Source organism: Athene cunicularia (assembly GCF_003259725.1).
Source record: "Athene cunicularia isolate RWA chromosome 1 unlocalized genomic scaffold, athCun1 chr1_part2, whole genome shotgun sequence".
Classification (NCBI taxonomy): domain Eukaryota; kingdom Metazoa; phylum Chordata; class Aves; order Strigiformes; family Strigidae; genus Athene; species Athene cunicularia.
Genome location: NW_020799092.1, coordinates 1,319,525 through 1,343,310, shown reverse-complemented (window position 1 = coordinate 1,343,310; position 23,786 = coordinate 1,319,525). Strand labels below are relative to the sequence as shown.

The 23,786-nt window shown below is 52.7% G+C and overlaps 3 protein-coding genes across 10 annotated transcripts in view; 1 reads left to right on the top strand and 2 right to left on the bottom strand.

Moving 5' to 3' along the window:
• GGA1 (golgi associated, gamma adaptin ear containing, ARF binding protein 1) overlaps window positions 1-155 on the bottom strand; it is a 10,984-nt gene extending 10,829 nt beyond the window's left edge. For both annotated transcript variants that reach the window (XM_026867876.1, XM_026867877.1), the window contains exon 1: window positions 48-155. In XM_026867876.1, the coding sequence (XP_026723677.1) occupies window positions 48-123 (76 nt within the window). In that variant the 5' untranslated portion in view covers window positions 124-155. The remainder of the gene's footprint in view (window positions 1-47) is intronic.
• On the top strand, window positions 58-16,612 carry LGALS2 (galectin 2). 7 transcript variants are annotated; one of them, XM_026867882.1, is made up of 7 exons: window positions 7,620-7,728; window positions 8,813-9,109; window positions 9,509-9,726; window positions 11,299-11,533; window positions 14,433-14,515; window positions 14,806-14,965; window positions 16,026-16,608. In XM_026867882.1, exons 4-7 carry the CDS (start codon window positions 11,345-11,347, stop codon window positions 16,170-16,172), a joined length of 579 nt encoding a protein of 192 aa, XP_026723683.1. In that variant the 5' UTR covers window positions 7,620-7,728; window positions 8,813-9,109; window positions 9,509-9,726; window positions 11,299-11,344; the 3' UTR covers window positions 16,173-16,608. The 7 variants fall into 7 exon arrangements, with proteins under 7 accessions (XP_026723684.1, XP_026723685.1, XP_026723683.1 ...); XM_026867881.1 differs by lacking the exon at window positions 8,813-9,109 and adding an exon at window positions 8,291-8,403 and having other exon boundaries at window positions 7,686-7,728; XM_026867884.1 differs by lacking the exons at window positions 8,813-9,109; window positions 9,509-9,726 and adding an exon at window positions 119-223 and having other exon boundaries at window positions 7,613-7,728; window positions 11,299-11,337; window positions 16,026-16,612.
• A 948-nt stretch (window positions 16,613-17,560) lies between these two features.
• Window positions 17,561-21,859, bottom strand: CDC42EP1 (CDC42 effector protein 1). The gene is made up of 2 exons (XM_026868664.1): window positions 21,035-21,859; window positions 17,561-20,032 (listed from the first exon to the last, which is right to left on the bottom strand). Exons 1-2 carry the CDS (start codon window positions 21,474-21,476, stop codon window positions 19,221-19,223), a joined length of 1,254 nt encoding a protein of 417 aa, XP_026724465.1. The 5' UTR covers window positions 21,477-21,859; the 3' UTR covers window positions 17,561-19,220.
• Window positions 21,860-23,786: the final 1,927 nt, after the last annotated feature.

Genomic DNA, 23,786 nt, shown 5'->3' with positions numbered 1-23,786 from the left:
CACCCCGCTCCCCGCGCGCCCCCTGCCGAAGTGCGCCCCCAATCCACGATAGAGTTCACCGCGCAGGGGAAAGAAAGGCGCAAGCATGGGGAAGGAAGCAGAAGGTCTCCAGGAAAAGGACATCGAGAGCAGGGGAGAGCAAAGCAGGCCAGGCGGCCGGAGCCAGGTGCTTCACGGAAACCAGCCTACCCGGCCCTTCCCGGAAGAGCCCTCGCACTGGCAGGTGAGGCCACTTCCGACTCAGAGGCCGAACACTTCCGCCTAGCGGGGAGCTGCATGTCCTCTGAAAGGACACGGGTCCGCCGGCTCCGACGCATGCGCGGTGCGGGCCCGCCCGGCCCCCAGGGGGCTGGCGTCGGCCCCTGGGGTGGTGGCCGGGGCCCTGCTCTTTGGTGGCTGTGTGGACGGCGTCTACGGGGGGTGGGTGGTGCTTTAGGAGATATTACAAATACTAGTGAGAGAACTCCCGTGTCCCGGGCTGAATCATCTTTAAATAGCTGCCAGTCCTCTCCTGGCAGGGCCTAGCCTGGCCTTCTCTGACCTGGCAGAGCAGCCGGCGGGGGGGTGGTTGGTAAAGCCCTGGAAATAACTAAGGGCTGCAGGAACAGAAACTCCATTTGTCCTCTTTCTCCTTGCAGCTCTGGTAATTCAGGCCAGCACTAATTGTGTTACTTAATACTACTTGTTTCTCTGTGCTCCAGTGGTCTTGGAAGGAACGGTGTGCCCATGTTCCTGTGGTGATTTAAATTCTTTTGAAATAATGCCAGTGAAAGGTGCCAACTCAATGACCTTTGGGAGTGCAGGCCTCCACCTGTTTGAAGAGTCCCTAGAGCACCTCTTCAGCACTGGTGTTCAAAGCTGCCCGCTGGAGCCTCTATGAGTATGATACAGCCTATTCAGCCTTAAAGCGCCTAACCTTGGAGACAGATATCTGAGTCAGAGTGGTCCTGTGTCAGGTTACTCATTTACAGCGCTAATTCCGCACATGGCAGGCAAGGGAACTGCCCTGGATGTCACACCTAATGTCTTTTCCTTATGGATAGCCATTGTTTTGGGGGGGATTTTTGGGACATTATAAAGTACTTTTTGACACTTAAATGTAGTTCTTTTTTTAACTGTTACTGCCTTGCATCACAAAGCCTTTTTTAAAAATACCTTTCATAGTAAATTGCCACATCCTTTCCTCTGCTTGTGTTCAGACAGGTTTTACACAGGTTATTTTAATCTTATAAGTCAGCCTTGCCTGTCGTTACTACCTCTCTGATTTTTCTGAGAATCCTTAAGTCATTTTTAGGAGACTGAGGCCTAGATATTGCTCTTCTGGGTCATGTACAATCTGCATAGAAAGCATGCATCTCTTCTATCCAACCCACAAAGCCATGCCTCTGAAGGAGTGGTTTTGCAGTCTGGTATTTCACAGTCCCCTTTTCCTCAGGTTTCAATCTGTCTGAGTCTCAAGATTGTTTATTTTCTTCTCTTTGGCAACACCCAGTGGTTAGCATGTCTAGGATGAACGGAAGGCTGCACCTCTTTTCAGCTGGTTGCAAATAATGGCGAGTGAACTCATGCATAACAGCCATGTCAGCAGTGGCCTTTCAAACCTTGCTTTTGTTTCTCATAGATTTAGGAGTCTCCCTTTCAGTTACATCTGCTTTCCATATAACAAGGACCATAAGGGCAACAAAGAAACCTACCTGAGTCTGAATTTTGCTCCCTGTAACACTGGCTAGATGATGTGTGAGGGAAAAAAACATTTCTTCTCTTTCTCGATTTATTTTTAACAACAGCTGGAATCCCAAACTAGGTTTGGATGCAGTGAGACACTCTGTGTTGTAATTAACACTGCTCCAGAATGAAAGTACTGGAACTATAATTAGCTCGTAGCCAGTTGCAGAGGAAGGTGATTATGTGCAAGCTGGAGGCCTGGGTAGTTTGCATCCTGGTGAAAGGAAAGCTTGTGCTGGCATAGGGGTGCGGGATCTCAGGTTTGGCAGGCCCTGATGCAGGCTGTCCTGCAGAGGGCAGCAGCAGGCAGGAGAGCTGCTGCCTGATCAACCTGGGTTTAGCAAATAGCTTTTGCTGCCTGTACAGTCGAGGTGAATCGCAGAACAAGCGACACCCTCAGTCGGGAAGGGAAGATGGCCTTGCAGGAGTGGCCAGGTCGCTTGGCAAAGGGGTTTGCCACCCACCAGGTCGTCTTCAGCCAGCCACCCTGTCAGCCTCGCTCTGTCCCAGTGTTTGTTTGGTTTCTCTGCCTTGTGTGTTTATGCAAAAGCTGTGATGTTTTTCAGATGGGCTTGTGTGCAGCAGCAAGAGCTTTTGTGGGCTTCCTGCTGGGTCATCGACTCTGGCCCGTGATGTGAGGTTCCCTTTCCCCTGTCACATTCTTCTTTCCTTGGCAAGGCATTCTGCTAGAGACCTTTCACTTTCCTGAAGCTTGGTACCGTGGTCTTCTGTTCCCTTTTCTTGTTTTCTTGCTCTGGCTGACGGCAGCAGCCAGTTCCTGGGGTTTTGGGCTCAGTTTTACCTCTACTACTTTCTCTTGAAACAGGGCTGGCAGCACCTCTCCTGACATCAGTTCGGACCATGCATCTCTTACGCAATCCTCTGGATTTGCAGCCCTGCTATTCCTGACCTTGGCTAATCTTTCTTTCGCAATACTTTTAAGCACCTTTCCCAGTGGAGGGTTGCAATTAGAGAGGCAAGTATAGAGTTGCATACTTCTCTAGAGGGAGAGCAGGTTTGAGCTCCTTTAATAGGAAATGTCTCCTTCCTGTTCATATGCAGCACTTTCTTGTGGTATGCAGTCATTCACCAGGATTGCTCCCTTCCATTTCTTTCAGCATTTCCCTTTTCACTGTAGGAAGACCTGTTCCCAGTGATCAAAGACATCCTTCTACAACTTCAGGAACAGAATGAGGAAACAGGATGCTGGATAAGGGATCAGAAAACCTTCTGGCTAGATCTCTGCAATTAAGCATGTCTAGGAGCAAAACTCAAGGAAGGGCACAGCTATGCTTGCTGCCTCAGTTTCTCCAGTCGTTAGTATGGGGATAATGGCACTTGCTTCCTTTGGGGAATTGCCTTGACCTCTGTATACTAAATTTCCTTTCCAAGTTGGTTCTGTCAGAGCAACTGGCTCAGCGGGACAAGCAACCGAGAGAAGCAAATACCAGAATTAAAGGTGAGCTGTGCAGCTTTCCACTTCCTTGTGTTCGAGCCTTCCTTCCAGACTGGGCAACTCAAGTGGTGTCTTGATCCTTCAACTGAGTGGGCAGCAGTGCCCTCCTGGCCAGTGCAGGGAGTGTCAGTGCCTCATTACCCCCTGGGAAAGGCTCACCTGGATTTGCTGTGGCCACTAATGTCTTCCCAAGAGAGTCCAGGACAGTCAGGAGACGCTCTGAGAACATGGGAATGCTCTTGCTGCTGAGGAACAGTAGCAGCAGCAGGCAAAGATGAAAGAAAACTGACAGGATAGAAGTCATAGTCATGGCTTGGGGGTTGATAGGTTATGTATCTGGGTAAGACAAAAACAGAACAGGGAGAGGACAACCTGCCAGTTTAGAGAAAACTGCTTGTATTTATGGGGCTGAAGTGCATTGAAGGCCCCCAGCCCGCAAGAGGGAGCCTTGATGAAGTCATTCACTGCATTGCTGATGAGATCAGCTCCAGGCAGGAACAGATCTGCTACCAATACAGTGCACTTGGGATTCAGGTGTTGAGAGGCACTTGAAAAGGTGAAGAGGTTCACCTATTCTTGCTCTAGCCCAGACTTGCTATGTTATTGCTAGCAGATGGAAGAGATGTCATTAGAAAGCACAAGTATTGGGAAAAAGTGGTTTAAGAGCCTGGATTTTGCTGAAGTACATTTGGCTCTAAAGAACAGCAGGAGGGAGAAGGAGAAGGAGAAAAATCCTATTGCAAAGGCATTTTTCACAGGCATCCAAACCTGATCTGAGCAGAGATTGGTGACATGAAGCTAGGCATCCTGGAACAGATCAGGGAGGCCAGCTGCGGCAAATCCCCAGGCCAGGATGATGAATACATCCCTGCATTGCGGTGACAACGAAGTGTGACTTAGTGAAGGGTTTGCCGGGGATGTTTAGTGTAGCAGCTGCCTGGGGAGCTCAGAGACGCAGCCATGTGCAGCCTCTCTTTTACAATGTGGCACAGGGGGGAGGCATTCCCGCTGCGGAGTGACCCTCTGCCAAATGCACATGTGCTCGGCTGTGCAGCTAGCCCAGGTTTGGCAGCTGGTGAGCCTGAATAGATGGTTTTTGGCTTGAGCTTGAAAATCCCTTATTGCCAGTGATCCTGCTTTGGCTGCAGCTGCCTCAGGTTCCCTAGGAAACTTCAGTGCTGGCTTAAGTCCGGACTGTGAAATGGCAGGAAGAGGCAGTCCAGCAACTCTCTCACTCCAGCCTGGCTGCTTGGCCTCTGCTGCTTGACACCGCAGCCAGCTTCAGCCCCACTTCTGGAGGTGGAAAGGAGCAGCAGGAAGGAGTGAAAGTGCCAGGGCATGGTGGATGTAGGGTTAGGAATAAAAAGAAAACCATGACTCAGGAGGAGGGAGATGCAGAATCTTCATATGCAGATATCCTGAGCCTGTAGACCTGGCCTTCTGAAGGCTCCCTTCTGGTCCCTCTGGCTTCATCTGTCTTAGTAAGCACAACAAGAGCAGGGTCAGGCCTAAGCACTGCCTTGGGATGATGGCTCATGTGGTTGTTAGCACCCTCCCTGGCATGGTTTTGGGCTGTGCCAGCTAGCAGTGACACAGAGCCCAGGAGGCACAGCTGGGGACAAGATGGGCTGGGGACTGTTCCCAACAGGACTTTGGTGTTGCCGAGCATTTAACCCCATGGATGGGAGCTGTGCTGTGCTCCTTGCTTAGGCTTTGAAAGTGCAGTCCCCTGCAGTCTGCATATTTGTCCCCTCATTTTCCACTTTTTCCCTCTCTGAAGATGGGAAATGTCACACCACAACAGGTTGTAGGTTAGTGTGTGGGGTAGGAGGGTGTGCGCACCAGGCTGAAATTGGGAAACTCTCTGTCTTCTGGTCACAGCTGAACACAGGGTTGTGACTCAGTGTCCTACACCCTGTGCTAGTGATCACTGGCCACATTTGACCTCCTAACTTGTGGGGTGGGAGAGACACTGCTATTAGGAAACATTGCCCAAATGCATGAGGTCATGGGGTGTGGGGGCCAGCTCCTGGATGCAGGGAATCAGACAGGCCCGGGTACACAGACTTGTTGTATTTGCCCCTCTGGCTCTCCTGCCTCAGGCAGGCAGAACAAGGAGCCCATCATGTTGCCCATGGAGCATATGATTCTGCAAGGGCTTCCCACGCATGCACACCTCTGTCCTGTTTCACCTGCCACCTCAAACTACATCAGGCTTGGGAACTCACTCAGGGAGCAGAACAGGGACAGAGCTCGTGTATCTCCCATTTGATGTGCTGCTCATGGATGAATTCCCCAACCAGAAGAAGGATCAGGTGCACACCTATGGGTGTGTCCCAAAGGCCTCTGTCTTGTCCCTGTCTGGAGGGGCTGTGTTCAGGCAGCACACTGCTGCTCCTCTCAACCCAGTGGGCATTTCAAAGGCAGTGTCCATGGTCTGCATCTCACCACAACCACGTTGCACCTTTGCCATCCTCAATTGGCAGCCCAAGTCCTCCTCTGTGCAGGAGGAGGAGATGCTCCCAGCAGAGGCTGCTACTCTTTCCACCTCCCTCCTCACACAAAGTAGCTTTGCAACTTGAGTAGCTTGCCTCCCCTTAGCGGTGCTCTGGTTGAATTTTGGGAAGAGGATGCGTGCTGGGAGTCGATGCAGTTAAAAGCAATAGTGTCATAACATGGCTTAGGAGTGGGCTATGAGACCTCTTCCCTCCAGCCATCCTCTAGCTGCTGTGCTGCTCCTGCAGTGTCCAGAGTAGACACTAGGCACTCTTCAGCTCATCCTGATCTGGGTGCCTGGGGAGCTGCGTCTCTGCTGGACTTGTGCAGGAAAGATTCCCACCCCTTGCCTAATAAGACTGAATGTGTAATAGAGATGTTCCTCAGGGATGGTGTTGTAAGGAGTGCTACATGTGTGTGCAGTACCAGAGAGCAGGTCTCCACTAGCTTTTCCCTGCTGTTGTGCAGCAGACATTGATTCATGTCCCATCTCGACAGAAGAGATAAGCTATCTGTGTGCAGATGGGAACTTGCCTGGCAGTTGAAGCCACTGGTCCTCCTTGCACTGTTCTTATCAGAATTCCTGGCTTGGCAAGTCTGTTTGTTTCATGGTGGATAGCAAAGTGTTTGGGGCTATTTAGCCTGGGATATGATAAGATTTGTCTGGTATGAGTTGTGTTCAAAGCATTTAGTTTGTAATACCCCTCTCGGGAGCAAGCATTCTCCATCCAGGAATCTGACTGCAATTAAAGTCAGGTGTCTGCTTTGCTACTGGGCAGCTCTCAGCAGGAGCAGTGCAAAGAAACCTGGGGTCAGCCAGAGAGACACAGCCAGGTTCTGGCCTGGCTGTGTTGCCAATGGTGGGAAAAGTAAGGACAGCAGGAAGAGACACAGAAAGAGAGCCAGAGGCAACAGCCTAGCATCCCTGCTGGGAATGCAAAATAAACATCCACTATGGTCAAGTGAGCGTTTATGTACTACGGGCTACATGGAATGGGTCAAAAACAGGAACAGAGGCTCACAGGAGCTGTACAGAGGAGGGACAGTATGAACGTATGGGACTGGTCATCAAAACAGGGTGTCCTCAAATGCACAGGGTGTCCCTTAGTGCCCAGTATAGTGCTGGAAAAGGAGACGAGGGGTCCCAGCTGCTGCCCTGCTCCCTGTGGTACGGTGTGGACAGTGCCATGACCCAGCAGGCTCAGGTGCTGGCTTCAAAAGCTTCTTCACCTAGTGGCAACTCTAAGCAAGGCTGTGGCTGTAGCTCCTCACCGGAAAGCAGGGAAAAGGTAATTCAGCACTCTTTGTGTCAGTGAGAGTTGGGACCTCCTGCACTTTGGTTGCCTTTGGCACTCTTTCAGCAGGTCAGGCTCCATCCACTCTTTTCTCAGTGGCTTGCTCTGGAAGGGGGGAGGAGAGGAACAGGGAGAGTTGTCTGTGTGGCCCTGGTCTTTTCTTAGGTCTTTTTCAGATGCTTGCAGCTCCCTCTTTAGATGCCCATTTCCTGCACTGAGTCAGTCATTTTGGGATTTGGATTCCCTTTTTTTTTGGCAGCTTTTCTTTCCCATTTCCATCTGGTTTGGCTTTTACCATTTCATTTTGCAGGGCCATCAAAGGGAGTTTTTTGTTCAAGCTGATTTTGGAGCAACAGATAGTTTTGACTTGACAACCCCTTCCTCTGCAGACCTCAGCCATGGCCTTAGATCCAGGGAGGGTTGCCCCTTCAGACCCTCTCAAAGCTGATGGGTCTTAAAGTGGCCTGCTGCTTCCCGGCAGAGATGAGGGACACTTGACTTTAGTGATGTGAACATGGGAGAACAGACTTTTTTTTTTCTTCCCTTCTTTCCAGCCCATGAGCTGCTAATTCTTGTGGCTTTTCAAAACTTGCTATTTCTCCCTTAGCATTTCTTTCTCTCTTTTTTTTTTTTTCCCCAGTGGATGAGCCACCCTTGGCATCACGCCTCATGTTTGTGACTCAGATGGATTCTGCTTGTCTGAAGAATTCCTGCAAGTCTTCAGAGTTGTCTAACCTGCCTGGGCTTGCACTCAAAGTGAGTCACACAGTGCCAGCAGCCTTGTTCTCCCTGTGCAGGATGGACCACTGTGTGGGGATGGGGCAGTCACTCTCACTGCATACCCTTGCTGTCCTGTGGGGTTGAATCCAGGATGGCTGCTCAGAGCTCAATGGAGGGAGGTCCCCATGGACCTTTTGTGTATGGCGCAACACTATGTTTCTTTTTGCTTATGTGAGTTCCAGCCAGCTGGCCTCACACTTTCTTTGCTGTGGGGAAATGGTCCCCTTGAAGTCAGGGGAGTTGGGCCTGGGGCATCTCGGAAGTCCCCTGACTTCCACTGTTGGAAGGCATCCATTCATTTTGCATGCCTTGGGTTTTTGGACTTAATTGTCCCAAAGGCTGATATTTTTCAGAGTCACTGAATGCTCAGTACCTCCTACTGATAGTAGTTGCTGTGGTGAGAGATCAGCATCTCTGATACTTGAGCTCCATTTAGCCAAGAGAGCCCAGCTTCCTTTTAGCTTCTAGGACAGGTTTGCCAAGCTGATTTAAAAAAAAAAACAAAAACAAAAACAACCCACAAACTTGTCCATGGGAGGTTTAAGATGAGAATCTAAAGAAGAAGAGGGTTTTTTGGGTCTGAACTTGGGTATCTGTGCCTCAGTTTCCCCATGTGCAAGATGAAGGGGCTGCCATATTCCTTACTCAATGGTAAGATAAAACTGTTGGAGATCTTAACAAGGTGGGAGTGAAGCATAATACCTCATGAAGCTGATCCTTTATGGAGAGCTCTCTGGAAGATCCTTTTCCCATTAAAGTTATAATATCTCATCCAGCAAATCTGGATAAAGCTGGGAGATCCCAAAAGTCCAGGAGAGGGGGAAGCCATGAGCCTTCTATATATCTTCTCTTTGCCAGTAGGGAAGCTTTCAACAAAAGTGCATTTTTAATCTCCAGATGTGTTTTTGAAAGCCTTTTCCACAACACACATTGCTGGCATGCCCCCATGAGGGAAAGAATTAGAGCTGAAGGCTGGAAACAGAACTGTCTGGCATGTAATCAGTCCTCTGACCACCCTTCTCCACTCTCTGCTGGTTGTGTTCATTTTCCTGCCCCTCAGGCAAGCTGAGGACTCACAAGACATGATCATCTAGCTGCTTATTTTGATTAAATGACCCTGATGTCTTATGAGCCAGCTCCCATGCATGTGAACTACCTTCCTCCCCTCTCTGTGCATAACTTGTAGCACACAAAAGTGTTGCCACAGACTTCAGAGCTGCCCGAGTGAGATGTCCCCTGCAGAGGTATAAGGATATAACTTGGCCCTGGGGATGGAAACCATCCATCAGAGCACATTTGAGCTCACCATGGAGATGGGAGATGCCAGTCACTGTGGCACCACCACCTTTCTGACAGGGTAAGGAGAGAGAGAGATGGAGGCTCTGAGGCTACCCCCTCCCTTGTGCTCTTGATCTGCTCCACTGCTTGGTGCAGGTTCCCTCCACTGTTGCCCCTAGTCCGGAAGAAAGGTGGGGTTTTTTCCCACATTTCAGCTCTTCAGCTAGCTTTGATCTTCCTCCTCCTTATTCCTCGCATCCTAAGAAAGAGAAATTGCACCATACAGATGAAGGGTAGTGATGCTGGTGGACAGCCTATTGGAGGCTGATAGCCCTCTAATCCCTTGTCCCCAGGTTCAGAGCATGGATGCTATTTCCATACTTACCACAGGGGCTCCAGGTGATGCACTGTCAGGGAGCTGGGTCATGAGGGGTGGCAGGAGATTTACCTCCAGTGCTTTGTTCCTTCCCCATTTTAGTTGATCCAAATGCAGAGACTTCAATGACTTCCCTCGAGGAGCCATCCTGCTCTGATTAACCTCTTAGGCAGGAGGTTTGCTCATGGGCACCAGTTTCCTTGTGCTCATCATTTGCCTTGGCTTCTCTTGCCTCTCCTGGACAATCCTCTCTTGTACACGCCCTCCAGATCCACAGACCTGCTTATCCAGTCTCCTGCTTACCTCAGTGTTTGGCTGAGGTAAGTACTTCTTGTTCTCTCTGTCCTTCTCCATTAGGAAACTGGCTGGTTTTCAACGCTTAGGGATTAGTTGGGTGAAGGTTGCAGCACTGTCTGCTGGGAGGCAAACCAACACCCCTTGACTAAAGGGGAAACCAATCCCACCAAACCTATGGGAATTTCTGTGACTGGTAGGTGGAGGACTGAGCAGCTCCATCACAAGGTGTCCTGAGCCCTGGCCTCTGAAAGTCCAGAGTTCAGCTTCTTGAAATCCACCCCTCTAAGGCAGGGAGCATTCCCTGCCTAGGCTTCATGAAAGGGGGAAACTGAGGCAGAAACGTGGCTTGATCTCAAATGCTGGGAGGAACCACAACCAGGGCCCAGATGAGGTCAGAGAACACAGTTTAAATCAGGTCACCACTTGATATTTATTGTGTGGAGTTTTTTCTTTTTTCTTTATTCCTGCACTGAAATCCTTCCCAAGAGGCTATTCAAGGAATTAAATAGCCAGTGGAAAGGGACAATAGCTTGCTGTGGAGTACAAATTATATGAAGCAGTAGGAAATAATAGTAGTGAGCAGCTGCCACTCTAAGAAAGAATGCATGGTCGGTCTCTCCATCTCCCTTAGCTTCAAGCAGACATCAATGCCCAGTCCATGGCACAGACTCCCTGGTGTCTTGAGTGCAAAATGGGACACAGGCACCTTTCCTTCTCTGTAGCATCCTCCTCCTGTGCTGCTTCTCTGGTGTCTAGTGTTGAGCTGAAACCACAGCCTTTTGAGAGGGTGCTAAGGGGATCTCTCACTTCTTTTGCAGAGCTTTGTTTGGTGAGGGGGTAGCAGCACAGGCATTCATACACCTGGTGTGGCTGCCTCACCTTTCCCTCTTTCCCTCTTCCCTTCTGGGCTGAGCATCATGTCTGGTGATGACCCATGAGAGAGGTCATGTTGGCTGCCCTCTCCTCCAAGCACCTTGAAGCCCTTCCTCAGGGCAAGGATGGCGGGGACCATTTTTGTGTGCTGTTGGGGATTTTGAAGGCTGCCCACCACCACAAAAGGCCCTGAGAAACCTCTCACAGCTGGGGTGGTTGGGTTACCTTGGCTGGGAAGTGGGGAAGCCTGTGGTTTTCCTCAGGGCTTCATACCTAGCTGGCTTATCTCCTGCTCGAGTAAGAAAACAAAATACTGCTGCCAGCAATGATGCTGCTGAGGATCTTGGCAACATGCTGGGGAAGGTGGCATTCAGTCTGTTCTCAACAGCTGTGTGGGAGCCCTGTGGTAGAGGTGGTAGCTCTAGGCTATGGTACATGAGGTGCTGCTGTCTGCATCCACCCTAAGGGTCCTTAGATCTCATGGGTGCTCCTGGTGGCCTGAGATCTCCCCAGGACTAGCAGAAAGGGTGGGAAGGAGTGTTAACCCCAAACCTTACTTTATGGGACCTCTGCAAATGGAGCTGCCACATTTCATGGGGTGAAAGCACTCTGCAGAGGACCTGCCCTGCCGCCCTTCTGGCTGAAAGCCAACGTGGTTGTATTGGTCTCTTCCCTCCTTAAAATATGATTTTTTTTTTTGTTTTCTCCATGCAAAATTGCAGGCCTGCTTGCTCCCTATTGGAAGCTTGCCTTGCCCTCAGGTTGGTCATGGCCTCCACCGTCGCCCCAGTGACTGCTTGTTGGGTCTCTGCTGTTCCAAGGCACCCTCTGGGAATTCAGCAAAGCCTCTTCTGGTGCCAGTGGTTTGAACACGGGCATCCCATACCAGTACAGGCCCATTGCCCTCTGGCCAGGATAAACATCTATACGGGCCCCTGGAGAGACACTCCCAGTCAGGTACCCTATTATAGAATCATCTCTCTCGGGGTGAAGGGTTCCTGGATCCCTTGCACTGGTGGCTGCCAGCTTCCACAATCATTGCTTATATTTTCCTCACTGCACAGACCCTCCACCTCCTTCACAGATGCCTTTTAGCTGGATTTTTGGGATTTACTTTGGGATTTACTTTCTTTGGGATTTACTTTCCCATCATATCACTGTTTCCCCATGCTTTCTGCTTTGCAGTGTCTGCAGGGAAGTATCATCCTGTCCCCTTCACCCTTCTTTCATCATCCCAGTTGCCACCTCCAATTGCACTGGAGAATTTTGGCTCTTCTGGGGTCCCTAAAGTCTCAGCCCCTTCCTATGTGGGGTGCACATACTCCTGCATGAGAGGCCATCTGCACAGGACTGGTGTGTGATCATGCAGAGGCTCAGCTCTGCAGATGAAGGAAGTAACCAGCACTGGCAGAGTTGCTGCCTGGTTTCCCACTATTGTTCCCAGTGGCAAATAAAAGGGGGTGAACGCCCCTACTGAGCATTGTAGGGCGGGAGATAATGTTACTTGGAAATCTCACAGCCCCTCTCTGAGCAGCTTGTACCTCTTTCCTACCCGTCTCCCTCCCTGCATATTCTCACATCTGTGGTAATTGTGGCTCTGCACATAACTCTCTGTGCAGGTAGTTTTTCCCATTCCTCAGACGTGTGTTGCTCTCCCTCCTGGGCAGCCTCACGCTCTGCCAGTGGGATCAGTGGATAAATCCCAGTGAGAGTGATGCTTCTGTCTGCTCTGTGTGGGAAGTGGGGGGAAGGCTCCTCTACATTGCTGGCCTGGGACATGATTCTTGTCTCTGCCGTAACATTCCTGTGTCACCCTGGCCAGCCACGTAAGACAGGATTTTTCTGATGAGTTTAGGATCTGTCTTGGGAGGTTATCTCTTGAGTTCTAGAAGGGTTGTTTCTCTCGGCTGGCTTCAAGTGAGTTCAGCTAACTCATCCTGATGGTGGCTATGCAAACTGTCTTTGTACTGCCCTTGTCCCTGCAAAGGGACAATGTGAGTTGCTGGAAAGGAACATCTTTCTTTCAAGCAAGTGGGATGCTCCGATATTTTGAGAGGGGGGTTCTGGGCTCTGTGTTCTCCCGGGGATGACTGCTGGGGAGCAGGGTGATGTGAAGGTGTGTGCAGGTGGGACACAGCAGTGTGATGGGAAACAGACCCAATGCCAGAAACTGCAGTCCCAGCACCTGCTCCTGCTGGCTCCATGCTCAGCCCAGGGAGGTTTCACCAACAGCTTCAGTGACTTCAAGAGCAAACAGATTCCTGAAGCCTGCTGGGCTTTATCACCCTCTGCTAATAGGAAACACCTCCAGGGAAGGAGTGCTTATCAGCACTTACCTCTGCTTGCTTTAGGAGGTTTTGGGGAAGGGCAGAAGCTGTCTTCCAGCTGGCTGTCCAGCAGCAGAATGACTGCACTCAGCTACTCTCTGCAGGGCTTGGGAGGGGGCTGAGGGATTGCTGGTCTCCTGAGCCTTGGCCTCCTTCCCTCATGCTTTCTCACTGACTTCTGATGTCTGGTAAAACACCACCGATTTGTTCAACCAAATGAACACAATGTCACTGTCTGCTGACTCATAGCTCTTACCTGGGAAGAAGACAGGAGGGGTGATGCTCCCCTGTGAGGACAACATTCCTATGTCTCAGGGTTAGGGAGGGTGGTGCTACTGAACCTGATGTGCATGGCTCCTCAAACTAAAAGGCTTGGGTCTCGATGGAACTTGGATGGGAGGTTGCAGAGAGCTCCCACCTATTGCTACTGCAATCCAGGCAGTTGGCCCCAAATCTAGAGCCATAAGAAGGGAAGGAGCTGGGATTCCACTAATGCTACTCCTGCAAAGAACTGTTCATAGCTCATGCCATCTAGAGGGGATGTGTTGGCTGTCCTCTCCTCTGAGCCCCTTGTAGCCCTTCCTCAGAGCACTGTGAGGAGTGATGGTGGGGACCATTTTGATGTAGATTTTGGGGTCTGCCCCCTGCCACAAAAGGAAGGAGCTGGAATGCTTCTTTTGGTACAACTTTTACATGCAGAAAATAAGTGAACATGGTGGTCACACCTCCATGGCCATCTGGGTAGATGCTTGTCCTATGTGGTGTCTGGAGTAGGCACCCCTAAGGGCTGTGTATGGTGGTCCCTCCACTGCGAGCCCACCGAGGAGGCTGGGAATTGGTTAAATCTCCTGAAGTCCCTAATGAGAGGAAGTGTACATAGGGAAGCTATTTCTTTGGATCAAAGTCCCCTGGTTTAATAGCCGTTGGTGGAGCCTTGCAGAGGCGGGGGTGCTGTTAATGTGTAAGCCACAAGGAAGTCTAGGGATGTAAGGTCCTCTGTGTGAAGCGTTTCTGAGCTAAACAGCTGGTGGTTCCCTGCCTGGTTACTCTACCCTCCAAGGAAGATGGCTGTAAGGGCTGCTGTTCCTGTCCTCTGTCACCCAGGTCCCCAGCTCAGCAAGGCAGAGAGAGGAACCAGCAAGCCACAGCCACCTCCGTTCTCACTGCTTGCATCGCTTGGGCTGCAGGCGATGCTGCCCACCAAACCCTGGGTTGTGCCCCTCTGCTTTAACCCTCTTTGTACCTCTGCTGTCATGCTCTCCTTGTCTTGTGCTGAGAACAATCTTGTTTTCATCTCCTCTCTTTCTGATGTCTTTGCTTGCTTACTGGCTTCACTCAGCATGCTCTTCTCTCACTTCATGAGAAGCAAGACCTCCATCATGGAGGGGTTTTGGCCATGAGGGGAAAACTGGCTGAGAGCAGATGTTCTCCTGGCTGGGGCACCTTCTCCAAGCAGCACTGTCTCATTTGCAGTGGCAGGGGAGGAATGGCTGAAAGAGCCCCACAGAGTATTTTTCTCTCTGCCTTAGGAAAAATTTGAAATCTTCAACCTGGATATGAAGACTGGGGATACCCTGAAGGTCAAGGGCAAGATATCTGATGATGCTGACAGGTAAGTACAAAGAAACCACTTCAACTTGCCAGGAATGAAGCGGTCTGCAGAAAGAGGTGGCTTTCCAAGGTCTCCAGATACAAAAAACATGAGCATAGTTCAGCGTTGGGGGAGCCCCTACACCACCACCATGGAAACTCTCCTGGCGCCTGAGCAGAATGAGGAAACAGGAGGCATTAAGCACCTGCAACACTGATGGAGAAATTGGGTGCAGAGATGTGTGTTGGGTCTCAGTTCTTCCAAGACCCTTCCCTGCCCATGCAGCTGACCTTTCTCCTGTTCACCCACAGCTTCAGCATCAATCTCGGCTGCAGCTCCTCGGATCTGGCACTTCACTTCAATCCCCGCTTCAGTGAGTCTGTCATTGTCTGCAACTCCAGGTGCTCCAAGGCCTGGCAGACAGAGCATCGTGATAACCACCTCTGTTTCTCCAAGGGCTCCACTATCAAGGTGAGGGGTCTGTGCTGGCATGGTCTTGTGGGGTATGTGTGTGGTGTGGGGATTCCTGTACCCTAGTGCTCCTAGTCCCATCCAATGCCTCCTGCTTCCTCCCAACATCCCCTCATCCTCTGTGGTTTTGGTCCTGATTGCCAGGATTGATCCACCACTCCTTCAGAACCCCAATGCTTCCTCTGGGAACTTTTAATGAGCTCTGTCTGTCTCAGACTTTGTAAGTGCTTCCTGACCCTCATACCTGCCCAGCAAGTGAGTATACTTGGACATGTATGAAGGTAAAGGGGATCTCCAGGAAGCAGGATCTTGCTGCTCTACCTTATTTCTCTCCCTAGTTCATTCCTGTGCAAGCATAGGCTTTAAGACAACCCAGAGTTTGGAGCAATGTCCAAAAACCTCTCCCTCAGTTCTTCTCACTACTCCTGGATCCATGCTGCCAATCTGTCCTCCCTTTCCTCCTGATGTGGATCCTATCCTACTTTCTGTCTCACCCCACCTGATGTCCCAAGTCATTAACAGGGCTTCATTTAAGACCAGTCCTTTTTCTACTGTGGTGGAGAGGAAGCTTGTTTCCTTAGTCATGGCTGGCTTTTGGGGAAGGGTGATGACAGCTTTGGGGAACAATCCCTTTAATTTGCAATGATCAGTGATGTGTTCTTGTCCTGTCTGCTTGTGTGTGTTTATCAGTGAAGGGTCTTTTTCCTGGTCACAGGCAGCTGCTGAGGGCATTGGGGTGACAGGTTTGTTTTTCCCTGTTCAGAGCAAATCTAAGCCGTGTGGTGTATAAAGACACAGTTGGGTTTAACTGCTCTGAGTTTACAGTCTGAGTAGCTGAAGCAGCTGCAGGATAGATCTTGTCCTCAGGTCTATCTAGCAGTTTAGACCCTTGATGTCAACTGCTTATTTCCTGCATCACCCTCAGCTAAGCCCCCAGCATCTTGCTTAAGGCTGTAGGGACCAGGTCCAACCTTCATGTCTAACAGGCCTTCTGACTGGATGCTCACCTCCTAGTCTCCTTGTCCCCAGTTCCTGCCCTTCCTCCCCTCTTCTCTCCCAGGTCATCATTGAAATGCTGGCAGACAAATTCCAAGTGAAACTACCGGATGGGCATGAAGTGGAGTTCCCCAACCGACACTGCTACAACAAGATCAGCTACATGAGCGTCAAGGGAGGCTTCAGGGTCACCTCCTTCAAGCTGGACTGATGGGCACTGCTTCCTAGCTTGAATAAAAACCCAAGCAGTGGGAGACTGCTTGCTCCAGCTGCTATGGCTTCTTGTGAGATCTTTGCCTCTGTGGCTCTGTGAGAGACAGCAACAAAGCTCAGGGGTTTTTTCTCACCAACAGGAAAGCAGCCCCTGTTGGATGGAAGTAGCTCCCAGATAACAGCAGGTGTTTCTCCAGGTCAGACCAGGATGAATGGATATTAGGTAGGTCAAAGCAGGCTCTAGGTAGGGTTCGGGAGGACGCTATGTGATTGCTCCAGGAATGGTTGTATAATCTCATCACAATGCACCGTTTCTTCTTGCACCAGAGTTTTTTGGAATGATGGGAGGGATGAAGGGGAAAGGGAAGAAAAGTGTGGCGGTGAGCAGTGTGGCATTTGATGTGGCATTCTGTGCCCCAAAAACACATAATTAAATGTTAGGTTTGGGAACCTCAGGGCATGAGTTTCACTGGTTCCTCTTGGCTGCTCTGGTGACCAGCAGGCAGGAGGAAGGGGTGTCTTGCCCTCCAGCAAGAGTGGTACCACTCGAAATGGTGGCACAGGGAAGGCAGCACAGGTGTGCCCCTGAGCCAGCATTCCTGCCGGCAATAAGGAGATAAAGAGTTATCTCCTCCAATTTTCCTCCTTATCTCACTTACCTGCTGGCACATTCCAGACGGGTTACCCATTACTCTGACATTTCACCACCAAATCCTCTTCAGTGAGAAAGTGAGGCAGGGGAAGGCAGTGGGGGAGGGAGGATGGGGTTTCAGCTGGGTTATGTGGCTTAGCACCTTCCAGTCTGCGTCTCTCGCATGGGACTACAGGCAATTAGTGCTGATTATCAGATGATGCTGCTCTAATTAAAAAGTGTCTCGCCAGTCTTAAGTGAGACTGAGGAATGACAGCAAACATCGGGGTGCTTTAGCCTAGGTGGGAGGAGGGCAGAATAGAAGAGCATCTTATGGAGAGCCTGGTCCAAGGCAAGGTGGCAGCTGCCCTGCCCTCCCTCTCCATCATTGCTGCCCAACCCACAAGGCTTGCTGCTGCCTAGGTACACAGGCAGAGGATGTCTGATGGGCTGGAAGAGCTGTAGCCAAACTAGCTTTGGGAAGGGTACTGATCTGCTTCAGGCTGCAAATGAATTGTTGCTGGGCTGGAGAGGAAATCTTGTACCCTCCTGCATGCTACATGGGGCTAGGTGGATAGCAGCTTGCTTTGTTAGCCACGGTGAGAAGCAAAGTACCGGGCTAGTTAATCCAGGGATCCCAGAGGTACTGGCAAATCTTGCTGAGTGGAGAGGATAGGATTTTGTGGCTGGGGAACAGGCAGACACAGCAAAGAAGATGATAAGGTCACTGCAGCTGAGGGGAGGCACCAGGAGAGAAGTTAGAAACAAAACTTTTAATAAGGACAACAATAAGTGCATGGGATACAGAGTGGAGGCAGAAGGGATATTCCACGGATATGGATCTTTGGTCTGGAGCTTGTGTTATGGTCTGGGAAGCAGAGGGTAGGGGGAGCTCATCCTGAGAGCCGGGGTCCCTGCCCCAGAGGGTGCAGGGGTGATAGGGCTGATCCTGCTGGGTGCCAATGGCCAGAGCTGGGGGACTCCTTGAAGCTGCTGCTGGGGTAGCTTGCTTCTGTCAGGCAGCACGAGTCAGCTGCCTGGGGAGGCTGGGGGAGATGGGCTTGCCCATAACCTCGATGACCTGACTGCAAGCAGCACTCTAATGTACCACATGCATGCATGCCAGAGCCTCTTTATTCTGCTCTGAAGAGCTCCCTGCCAGAAGCAGCTGGGCGGTGGGTAAGCTGCATGGGAGCGGAGCCTTAGAGCCATGGCCCGGCATCTTCCCCCGCTGCACACGCATTCCTGTTGCAGAGAACAAGGGGTGTCCTGTGAGGGTCCCTCTGGTGACCTCAGCCCCCAAGCATCTCGGCTCCATGCTGTGGCACAAAGGCACTTCTGTGAGGGCCAGTTTGCACGCGGGGCAGCGTGGGGGGCAGCTTGTTCCAGGGTGGCTGTGTCGCCCAGGGCAGCTCAGCAAGGGGCATTAGCTGTTCTCCACATGTACCCCTGGGAAGGCATGCACTGGAAAGAGGGGTGCACATATGGAGAATGGGTAGAGGAGGCGAGGATGAAGAGGTGGCACAGACCGAGTAGCTGCAAAGTGGGAGTCCCCTTGTTCTGAGGTGGGGGGGAAAGAAAGGAATTTTTAGGGCATGAACTGCAAAATTTGGTGACCTGACAACCTTGCCTCTGCCTCCAGCCAGCTGAGAAGTTTCTCCCCTCCCTGCTGCGAGGGAGCAGGGGTGAGAAACAGAGCCGTCCTAAGTGATGCTCAGCAGCAGGAGGTGAGTGGAAAGACATTATCTCTGCAAGGCAATTATCTCGTGTGTGCTCTCACCTCCTGAGTGCTGAGATCATGGCTTTTGGGGGGGGAACGGAAAAGAGAAAGCTCACCTCTGTGGGGTTTGCCTACCCCTTGAGCCCCCAGCTGACCTCCCCCGGTAGACAGATGTGCTATATGGGAGGGTCTTGCACCAGCTGGAGCTGGGGAGACCTCCATCCTCTACATGCCAGAGCTGTTGGTGGGAATATTTCCAGGAGGGCACCTGTGCCAGCACAGAGGGTGGTTGGGGACTTTGGTGGGAGGATGGGGCATGTCCCTGGGCATACCTGTGGGCCCAGGCTGAGGGATGGCAGAGAGGGCACTGGAGGGAACAGGATAGGTAGGAAGCAGTTTGGAGTTTCTTTGGCACATGGGAATGTCTAACGACAGTAAGGCCAGGGAAGGGCTGGGATGCATGGTGCTGTGATTCACAGCCCTCTGCAGCAGCCTGGCCCAGCCCCAGGGAGCTGCCCAGGAGACAGGCTCTCCTCCTGCCCCCCTCTGGCCCCGCCAGTGTCCCCATCTTGGCAAGGATGTTGCCTGCTAGGTGTGCTGGTGACACTGGTGCCAGAGGGTGGGGGATTGGGAGGAGGGTGAAGACCCCAGCACCAGTGCCTCTGGTAAGGGGTCATGATGAGAGGGATGGCTGTTTACACCTTGACTTCATCATCCTCCTCCTCATCAGCATACTCAAAGGAATTACTGAGCCTTCCCTGGGCACCAGCATAACACTCCTGCAGGCTGGAAAGCTTGGCCTCCTCCTCCTCTTCCTCCACCTTCTCTTCCTCCTCTCCTTGGTTCCAGGTGGCCTTGGGGGACTGGCTCTCCTCTGTCACTTGTGACCACAGTGAGCTGCTGTTGGGGCTCTCCCACAGCGTCTGAGTCCGGGCCTGCTGGGGACCCTCACCCTTCTCTGAGCTCCGTGGGGTGCTGGTCCCACCGTAATGGCGAGCCAGGACCTGGGCTGCCTGGTCAAACTCTCCTGCCTCGATGGTGCCGTTGTTCCAGTGCCTCTGCCATGGTGTTCCTCTGGGCACAGCCCCTGGCCCCAAAGCCCAGGCAGGATCCTCTCCAAGGCCCTCGATGGCATGTGCCTCTCCATTGGCATGGACCGACAGTCTTGGCAGTGAGCTGGCCCCCAACAAGCTGCTCTGCCTGGAGTGGTCCCAGAAGCTGGATGTTGCTTTGTCCTCTCCATAGAATGCACCCAGTGCTGGAGGGACCCCATCCTTGGTCCCCTCACCACATGGGAGGTCTGGGCTATCTTCCTCTGCCTCACTCCCGTTGGCTTCAGAGAAGCTCATCACCTGGAGGAGCTCACTCATCAGGGAGGGCCCCAGGTCCAGGCGGAAGGAGAGCAGGGAGTCCGAGCGCTTCAGCTCTGCTTCCCCAGGAAAGATGCTCTCTTGGGCCTTTTCCAAGCGAGGGCCTCGAGGGATGGTGCAAAACCCAGACTCCAGCCCTGCGAAGCAGAAGAGATGGCTGGTGAGGGGGAAGGAAGCCTGCCTTACATCTGCGGGGGACAAGGGACACTGCCACCGAAGTGTGGAGGTCACGCTCCCATCGGTGATGCTGGCCTCTAAAGGACAGGCCAGTGTCTGTGTGGACATCTCCAAAGCCCAGAGTCACAGCTGAGGGTCTCCAGGTGGGCTCTGGGCTTGATAAGATGCTGGTGGGGGATGAGCCAGGCAGGTGGGACCAGGAGATGGCAGCATTGTCTCAGCTTGCCTTTCCCTCTGAGGCCAGACATCTCTGGCTGCTGCAGGGCCCCCAGACTCCCCCAGACCTCCCTCCCCGGGGAAAAGCTGAGCCACTGCCCAGTGCTGTGAGGCCAGAAAAGAGCCACCCAGCTGTCCTGTTGCATACTGTCCTTCCCACAACCTTTCCCCAAGGATCCCTCCTGGACCCTGGCTGGCAAGGAGGGATGTGGGTGCAATGGGGAAGTGGGGGGACTGAGATCCTTGAGGAGCACACGAGGATGGAGGGGTTGGGACAGGGTTGGACCATCTACATGGAGGTGAGGAAGGCTGTGCCATGGTTCCCCTTGACCTCATTACCTTGGTGTGGGTACTGCTTCACTGTCCCAGCATCCTCTTTGCCTTCCTCAGGGAGGCTGCTCATGGGGAAGGTGTAGGGTTGGGGGGAGATGGGGGCACCTCCTTACAACTGCCCCACACAAGCTGCCAGCTGTGTGGGGCTATGGGTGAAGGAGAAAAAGAGAAACTATCCATGCTCCACTTTGGAGGGCATCTGGGAAGAGATCCTCCAAGGGCAGGAGCAAGCAGTTGAAAGCAAGGTTAGGGTTACTGTCTCACAGGGATTACCAGGACTGGGGACACTTAAATGTCCTGTCTCTGCTGAGAGCCTAAAGTCCCTTGATAGGGAAACTGAGGCAAGGGAAGGAGAAGGGCTGCAGAGGATGCACTGTGCCTGGGCACAAGCCTCTGCCCCATGCTTCACTCACCATAGGCCTGGTGCGTTTTGGAGAAGCTGTTGGAGGCACTTTTGAAGGAGAACTTGCTGGTCAAGCCCTGGCTGCTGCTGCTGTCATATGTCCCCTCATTTAGCTGCGGCAGTGAGATGGCATTCTTGATGATGGGTGAGACAGCTGGTGGGGCGGGTGATGTTCCCACTTGACTCCCGCTGCCCCGGCTCCTCAGCGGTGTCCGGCGGACGTGCTGCAGCGTCCGGGTGAAGAAGTTGTTGGTTTTGGCCGTGTTGGCCCCACCATGGTTGCTGAGGAAAGAGGTGTCCCCGAAGACGTCCCCGCCGTGCCCCACGTGCATGGTGTGCCGAAAGTCCCCCAGTGGCGGGCTGATCATGTCTGGCGTCAGCTCTGCCTTCAGCCGCCGCTTGCCATGAGAGCCTGACACCCAGCTGAGCAGTGGCAGCTTCCCCAGGCTCATGTTGCACCCTTCACCTTGCCCCCACCTTTGAAAAAGCTCTCAGAACCAGTCCTTGCCGGGCTTCCAGCACTGGGGTGGCCTGTCACATCCCCGGCCTCCCCATCACTCCTGCTCCAATGCTCACGTCACCTTGTCTTTCAGCAGGTGGGAAGGGTTCCTGTCGCCCTGCTTCCCTGCACTATGTTGCGCCCATGAAATCACCTGCAGCAAGTATATCCCCAGTAGTGGTGCAGAGGTGTCCCCCAGGGGGAGTCTGGGGTCACCCCTGGTGCTGCGGGGGCCTCTGGAAGCTGCGTCTGGCTGCGGGTTTAGGGGTTAATCCACTGTCTTCTGCTGCTGCTGCTGAGTGAGTGGGAGCCAGTCATGGATGGGGCAGTGGGTGACAGGGCAAGTGCCTTGGTCCCCTCATTGGCCACCTAAACAAGGTAAGAGGAATGGTGAAGTCCTCAGAGAGGATTTTCATAACCATGTTGGCTGTACCCCAAGTACTGACTAAAGAGGTTAAAGGCTGTGCGTGAGCAACTGTGGGGAGGTTGTTACCTGCTGTCCCCCTCACTTGCCCCTCCTCCTGGGGAGGAAAAAAAAGTCCTTACCCCCAAAATATGTGCTCTCCCTCACCCCTCTGATCTACCTTGGTGTGCCTCAGTTTCCCCTCCCTGCATAGAAGCTTTGCCAGACCGATGCCACAACACAGGCTGAGGATTTCCCTCCCAGGCAGCACCTCCTCCTGGAGCGGTGCCCTGCCTGCCTGCTCGGGCTCCTGGAGCAAGAAACCTCTCCCTCCTTTTTTGCGATTCAGATGAACCCTTGGGGAGAGGGTGCGGCCTGGGGACTGCCTGCTTCTCAGGGAAGAGGGACAGCAGGAAGGGAAAATGGAGTGTTTGTATGTTGGTTTCTTTGTCCTCCACTGGCTGAGTCCCTGGGTGCTGGGCAGACATGTCGGAGCAGCAGAGAGCTGGGGGTGCAGGAAGGTCAGCTGCTCTGCAGGCAGGGAAAACTGAGGCATGGCAAGGAAGGTGATTGCTTGAGGTTGGAGGAGAAGGCAGGAGGGGTCCCCACACTCTGGGAGCAGGAGGGGAGGCAGCAGCTGGGTGCACAATGGCAGGATGATGACCTCCCTGGCCAGCAGGAAGGGCACTCAGATCAGCAGATCCCCTGTCAATGTATGTGACAATAAGGAGAGGGTGAGCTGGGGAAAGGAGAAAATTCGGGACGCAGGGCACCTCAGAGCATCAGTGGTTTGGGTCCCTGCCTGGGGACAAGTCCCTCCCTGGGCTCAGTCCCCGTTCAGGGGCTGGGGGGACAGGATGGAGCTGGATCCCTTCAGCAGGCCCAGCTGTGAAGGGCAGCATGCTGAGAGGCGATGCAGGATCTTTGCATCCTTCTGTCCCCATGTGCTGGGATACCCCTCGCTGTGTGGCTCTATCCCCCCCTGCCATACTGCCTGCCTCCGCTGCCTGTCCTTGGGTCACCTCAGAGCAGTCAGGCAGTGCCAGGGTGGCAAAGCCTCTGGCAAGGTGGAGGGAGCCCTTGACATGAAGCTGCTTTTCTGACTGGCTACATGTGTTTTGCCTTGCCCTGGCCTTGTTTGCTCACCCAGAGCCCCTCTTATCTGCCAGGGGTTAATGCCTGGGGAAGGGAAAACAAACCTCCCCCGCCAGCTGCCAGCACCATTGGCTGCCTCCCGGGGTGGCAGTGGCCAGTGGCAGCTGGGATGGTGGCAGACTGGCTTCCTGCTGGCCCCCAGCTCCCTGGCTCATGAAGCACATGTCTACCTCCTTCTCACAGAGTCCATGCTGTGCTGCCTTATAGTGAGGATGGACCAGGCACATGGCAGATTTGGAGTGGGAGGACAACAGGGAAGCAATTTCCTCCCTCTGGCAGAAGCCCACCCATAGCCACTGGTCAGGGCTCTCCTGGAGTTCAAGGAAACCACTGGAGTGATCCCTGCAGTACATCGGGGGTCTCAGGACCACAGGGAGAGAGACATGACCCCATTTCTGAGCTGTCCTCAGGTCCTCCAGGAAGGCATGTGACCCCTAGGACAGGGTATTAAGGCAAGTTGCAGCCCTGGAGTTTTCTTTTCCCTCTGCACATTGGAGCCCCTGAGAAACCCAAAGTGGAGACTGTGCCATTCAGCACATGCTGTACAGGGCAGAGCTACTCTGAGGTGTGGGTCCCCCCACCTGTGCAGGGGACTGGGTCTGGCATGACCCTGGGGATGGGATAGGGAGGATGGGGAGGCAAGTAAAGGGGAAATGCAGAAGGGCAGCATCCCATTGTTCCCTGCCTCGAGAACTTCTGAGCAGG

Bases quoted from the DNA above. Each gene is read 5' to 3' on its own strand.
- CDC42EP1 (XM_026868664.1), bottom strand. From the start codon at position 21,476: ATGAGCCTGGGGAAGCTGCCACTGCTCAGCTGGGTGTCAGGCTCTCAT. The intron at 20,033-21,034 runs GTGAGTGAAGCA...TCTGCTTCGCAG, and splicing joins CAAAACGCACCAGGCCTATG to GGCTGGAGTCTGGGTTTTGC.
- LGALS2 (XM_026867878.1), top strand. From the start codon at position 11,261: ATGATTTTTTTTTTTGTTTTCTCCATGCAAAATTGCAGGCCTGCTTGC. The intron at 11,534-14,432 runs GTACCCTATTAT...TCTCTGCCTTAG, and splicing joins GGAGAGACACTCCCAGTCAG to GAAAAATTTGAAATCTTCAA. The intron at 14,966-16,025 runs GTGAGGGGTCTG...CTTCTCTCCCAG, and splicing joins CCAAGGGCTCCACTATCAAG to GTCATCATTGAAATGCTGGC.